The 5,431-nt window shown below is 49.4% G+C and overlaps 1 protein-coding gene across 6 annotated transcripts in view; it reads right to left on the bottom strand.

Moving 5' to 3' along the window:
• The window catches only part of LOC135099250 (putative protein kinase C delta type homolog), a 186,350-nt gene extending 181,324 nt beyond the window's left edge, over window positions 1-5,026 (bottom strand). The window contains exon 1 of one of the 6 annotated variants that reach the window (XM_064001667.1): window positions 3,970-5,026. In XM_064001667.1, coding sequence (XP_063857737.1) covers window positions 3,970-4,146 — 177 coding nt within the window. In that variant the 5' untranslated portion in view covers window positions 4,147-5,026. Of the gene's footprint in view, window positions 1-411; window positions 2,294-3,969 lie in introns of those variants that run through there. The other 5 variants (XM_064001672.1, XM_064001679.1, XM_064001686.1 and 2 more) reach the window with 5 other exon arrangements.
• Between the last annotated feature and the right edge of the window lie 405 nt (window positions 5,027-5,431).

Raw genomic sequence — 5,431 nt, 5'->3', positions numbered from 1 at the left:
TTCTTCTCCATCTTGCCTTTCTTCTTCCCTTTCTCTTTCCCTTCCTCCAGTGTCCTTCTATTCCCTTTGCTCTTGTCTCTCTCCTTTCCTTCCTTTCCCGTTATTGTTTCCCTTTCATCCCTAACCTCCCATTTCTTTCTCAAATCTCACCCCTTCTCACCCCTTTCCTTCCCTTACACTTTCCTCTCCTCCCACTGCCTCTCTACCCTCCTCCCCTCGCACCTGTCTCTCCTCTCATTACCTCCCGCAGTTCCCCTCCCTTTCACCTCTCCATTTGCCTTTCCTGTCCTTTTTTCTCCCTCTCATCCCATGCCATCCTCTCTTTCCCTGTTTATTTTTCCTTCCCTTCCTGTTTCTCTTCTTCCCCTCCTTTCCCGTCGCCACACCAACACAGCAACACCACAAACGTACCTCTTGGTAGGAGAACCTGGCGCGCTCGTGTGTGGGCTTGCGATGTGCGGTGCTCTGCGACTGACTCCGCCTCTTGCCCACGCCCCCAGTGAACATCATCTTGACGGCCGCCTGGGGGGTCGCCGCGCCCGAACCCGCCCTGCCTCCTCACCGTGTTTCCGCCGGGCGTATCTTCTTTCCGCCGCCGGGTCCTCTTGGTTCTCTCGAAAGGATTAATCCGTGTGTGGGGGAAGGCCGCCGCGTCGCGTGCCTGGCCTCGAATAGGAAAGTTGTGCTTGCTGGACAGGAACACTTGGTCCTCTTGGGTTGAGTTTAGGACGGCTTTGGTACGTGGTTATCAAAAATATTTAGCTTTTCTTGATTCACGTGAGTTTGTTACGTTGAGCGCGTGAAAAGTTTCACTTTTGCGAACTTTGTCTGTCGTAAAGCCTTGATGTGCGTCTTTCCGAGGACTGATGAAAAAAATATATAAAACCTCGTTCTTCACGTGAGTATCAACTTTGAGAGTTTTTTTTTTATTTTCACTTAGTCTCGGTTTGTTGAAGATGAGAGAGCACCCTTGATGGCGTGCACTGTTGTTGCTGCTGCTGCTGCTGCTGCTGCTGTCAGGAGGATCTTGCGAGGCGTGAGAAGCGGAAGGAATGCACGTCTGCTTAACACAGTTTGATAACAAAATAAAGTCGATCACACAAGTCCGTCGGTTTGATATCAAAACTACTAAATCCTCAATGTGTTTCAAGAACTCGTCACCAAAAAATTACAAAACTGCAGGAAAGCCCCACTCGTGGCGCGCGCGCCCGCACTGTTGGCGGCCACACAGACAGTAAGACGACAAGGGAACTAAAGATGTTCAAGTCAGTATCGTGTTTTCACTCACTCCACCACAAACGAAGGAAAATTCAGCTGACACAGCCTGTGACAACGGTCCAGGCGAATACCTCAACGAACACCGCCGACGCCGCGCACCTGGCCCGGGCTGGGTCACGGCTGGCGGCGGCTGCACGCGGCACTCGTCATGTTCGGGCTCGTGAAGTCAACCAGTGTAGCGCAACAACCAGCAGGGTGTCGCCATAGCCACTGCAGGAGCGGAAGGGAAGGGAGGGAAAGGGAAACAAAGAGGCACTCTGCCCCAGCCCCCTCCTCACGAGACTTTGGCCGGTACGAACTGACGGGCGGGCGGCTGTAAGGGACTCCAGGCCCGCCCTCTCCGCTGGACGAGGGCATGCGGCGCCACCCACCGCATCACGCCCGCACTAGCTCCGCGCCCGTGGGCTCAACACGAGAAGACGCAGTGCGAGGGCGAGGCCGGGGTCGGGCATGGGAGCCATAGGGGCAGGCAAAGCGGGGCATGTGGGAGCCGGATGCCAGGCCCCGATCGCGGCGCCAGCCCCTCCTGCCGCTGCTGCCGCTGCTCCTGATCCTCTGCACCCCAGGGCGGGGTCACAAGGTCAAGTTGCCACAGCTGGGGAGTAAAACAGCAGCCCGATGTAGGGGCGCCCTGTGGCGCGTTGGGCACTGTGCAGCAGGGGCGGTGCGGCGGCGGTGGCGCGGCGCCAGACAACACTGACGGGCACCACATACCCGCCCCCGCTGCCACGTCGCACCTGACCACACCTGGCAACACTGTAACTGGCACCACGTTGCCAACTCAGGCCCCTGAGAGCAACCTATGTAGCAGGCACACGCTTGGCACCGCCGCCACACTCACAGCTGATCACAACACAAGGGAGCCGCGGTAACACGCTTCTGTGACTCAACGACCAGCGCCAACCAACCCTCGAAAACCACAGGCGGCCGCGCGACCTACCTCCCACAGCGGCTGACTCAGCACCGCGAAGGACGCCCCCTCCCCTGCCCGCGCCCCCTTCCGCGTCCCCTGTACTAACTGTACCCGCGCCGTGAAGCAACCCTGACACCCTCATCCTATCTGACACCCTCACCACTGATTTACTACAAGATTACATCACGCCAGAGTGGGTGTGGCAGCGGGCGGGCAGGCGGGTGGATTTTGTTGGGCCTGTGCAGGGCTGGGCAGCGCTCACGTTTGGCACACTTGGCCTCTTTAATAAAATTTCAGAAAATCCCGAAGGCCAGTTACCGCGTGGTCAAAACGTCTTCCAAATAAAGCCCCTAATGCTTCGCTACGGACGTATATGTTTTATGTCTTTCCCTCATACTGCTGCGTCTCTCCGGGAGGCCTCGCCCGCTGCCTCCCCGCCCACCCTTCCCCTCCCCGCGCCTCCTCCAGTATATTAATACCTCATCGTAAGTAGAAGCAGCAGCCACAACCCGCCATAAAACTCCGAAGCAGAGAGACACTTCGACGCTGCTTCACCGTGCGCGCGCAGCCCCGTATCCATCCATCCATCCACCCATCCATCCATCTGGTCTTTGTTTACGCTGCTGTCGTGACTGTACTCGTAGGTGGCCATGACGTTACGCCTTGTTGCCTTCCCTTGTTTTCCGTGTCATCTCGAGTGTTCCGTTGCCTGCTGCAAATTAAATGGCGATACACGCAGTTTGATTTGTCCCAAAAAAGTGTTTCATTTTTTGTTACTGCTCTGAGAAGCCTGAGTGGAGAGGAATTTTTGGTATCATTTCCATCTTCCACATTAGCGAGCGTTTGCATTTACTACTTGCCACTCACGCACATAGAGAGAGAGAGAGAGAGAGAGAGAGAGAGAGAGAGAGAGAGAGTGACTTCACCGCATTCCCCAAACCCCTACAGCGCCACAACCGCCATCATATTCTCAGAAAACGGGAAGCACGTTCTTCAAGTATAAGTCCCACCCACTTACTAATACTTATTAATACTTTCAAAATAATCTCCAAATAACCTCGACACGTGATTGCATTCGTGATACAGAGAAGGAAGCAGCGGCGGCGTTTATACAGATCCTGAGATTTGAGTGGAAGGCGGTGCTCTCAGGGCCTCGTGGCGGACACAGACACGGTGCTGTCACTTGTATGGTTGGTACGATCAGGTTTTACAGAAACTCTTAAACCTGGGCATGATATTGTATGACGTTCACTGCAGCACACAAACGCTCACTTCATCATACCAGTGTTCATTGCAGTAATAAATCAATTTCCACATACATATATTACTAGTATTGACGTCTTCGATCATTTCAGACACTACTACTACTACTACTACTACTACTACTACTATACTAGCAAGAGTAGTAGTAGTAGTAGTAGTAGTAGTAGTAGTAGTAGCAGTAGTGGTAGTAGTAGTAGTAGTAGTAGTAGTAGTTGCAGTAGTAGTAGCAGTAGTAGTAGTGGTGGTAGCATCATCATTATCATCAGCAGTAGCAATAGCTGCAGTAGCAATATTTCATAGCAGTACCATAATACCTAAACTAGAGAAGGAGAAAGCCTTGCAGTATATATATATATATATATATATATATATATATATATATATATATATATATATATATATATATATATATATATATATATATATATATATATATATATATATATATATATGAAATAAGTCTTGCTAAGTAAAATCAATCACTCAGTCACTTACAATCACCACCACTCACTCACCTTAGGGATGCCCAGCTCACGCCCCAGCTCGGCCGCCCTCCACGCCAGCTCCCGCGAAGACAGCGAGTCAGGCACCCCACGCGGCCCCTTTGCTCTGTCCACTTCGCCTTCGCCTAAGTACCACCTCGATCTCGGTCGCGGCTTTCCCCTGTGCATGGCGTGCTTCTCTTCACGCATGTATAGAGACTTCGAGAACAATAGCTGTGTGTACGTAGTGTGCAGGGGATTGGTTTGGTGACTTGCGTATGGTTTCCGGTTTTTTTTTTTTTCTCTCTCTCTCTCTCTCTCTTTTCTTTTTTTTATGGTTTAAGTGTTGCTTCTTGGGGTATTTTGCGTCTTTTTGTGTCTCTGTGTGAGCTGTTGCGTTTTGTGTAGTTTCAGAAGCTGTCTTGTGATGACCAACTGGTCTTTTGGAGTCTCCTTATCTTCTTATTTTCTTTCCGCATTATACTTTTCTCTCATAAATGAAACACTGCTCGCTCACACTCTATTATGTTAAAATTTCACTTCACTTTTATTTTCTGTTCATTCTCAGATTATGTTTCTTCAGAGAGAATGAAGCACACACACTTCAATATCTCAAATTTTTTCTACACTTTTTCTTCGACTCCAAGGTTATGTTTCTTCAGAGAAAATCAAGCATCAATCGCTCATACTTTAATATCTCAAATTTCACTTCTTTCCCTTATTTTTCTGTTACAAGGAAAGAAGATTCATAGGAGAGGATGGAGCACACACTTCAAAATCTCAAATTCCGCCATGTTTTTCCTTGTTTTTCATTCCAATGTTACCTTTCTTAATAGAGAATGAAGCACTGATCTTTACCAATCGCTAACACATCCATAGACTTCACTTCACTTTTTTTTCGTTCTTTCTACTTTAAAGGAACGTGTTTCGTAGGAGTGACAAGCACCAGTCCCTCGCACTTCACTTTCCTTCCCTTTCTGTACTGCGGCTACGTTTTCTTCAGGGAGGGAATGCCCCGTGCTACCTTGCGCCAGTCGGGGTGGAGCGGTCAGAGTGTGAGTCACAAACCTGCGCTCTGTCCGTTGACGTCAAAGGTACGGAAATCCACCGTCCCCTGAGCCCTGTGAGTCCTGACCCACACACACACACACACACAATCACCACCACGTGCGCAGGACAAGAAAGCTCGTTTCACCTCATTCTTTTATAATAATCATTAAGTGAAATATGATTATACATTTCATTATTCACATCAAAATCCGTGCTCGTTACCCTTACCGCAGGACTATTTCACAATACGCAGTTTCAAGAGAATGATGCATCACCTGAATATAAAGACAAAGAGTTTCACCTTACAGTTGATTTGTGACTGCATAGTAATGACAGTATGACTATGACAGATTTAGTTAACCCTTTCGCTGCAATATGCAACAATTCACACCACTAAGAGCAATTAAATTTTTACAAGCATCGACAAGAAAGAAAAAAAGAATAA

Source organism: Scylla paramamosain, chromosome 4 (assembly GCF_035594125.1).
Source record: "Scylla paramamosain isolate STU-SP2022 chromosome 4, ASM3559412v1, whole genome shotgun sequence".
Lineage (NCBI taxonomy): Eukaryota > Metazoa > Arthropoda > Malacostraca > Decapoda > Portunidae > Scylla > Scylla paramamosain.
This window is presented reverse-complemented; position numbering and strand designations above follow the sequence as displayed.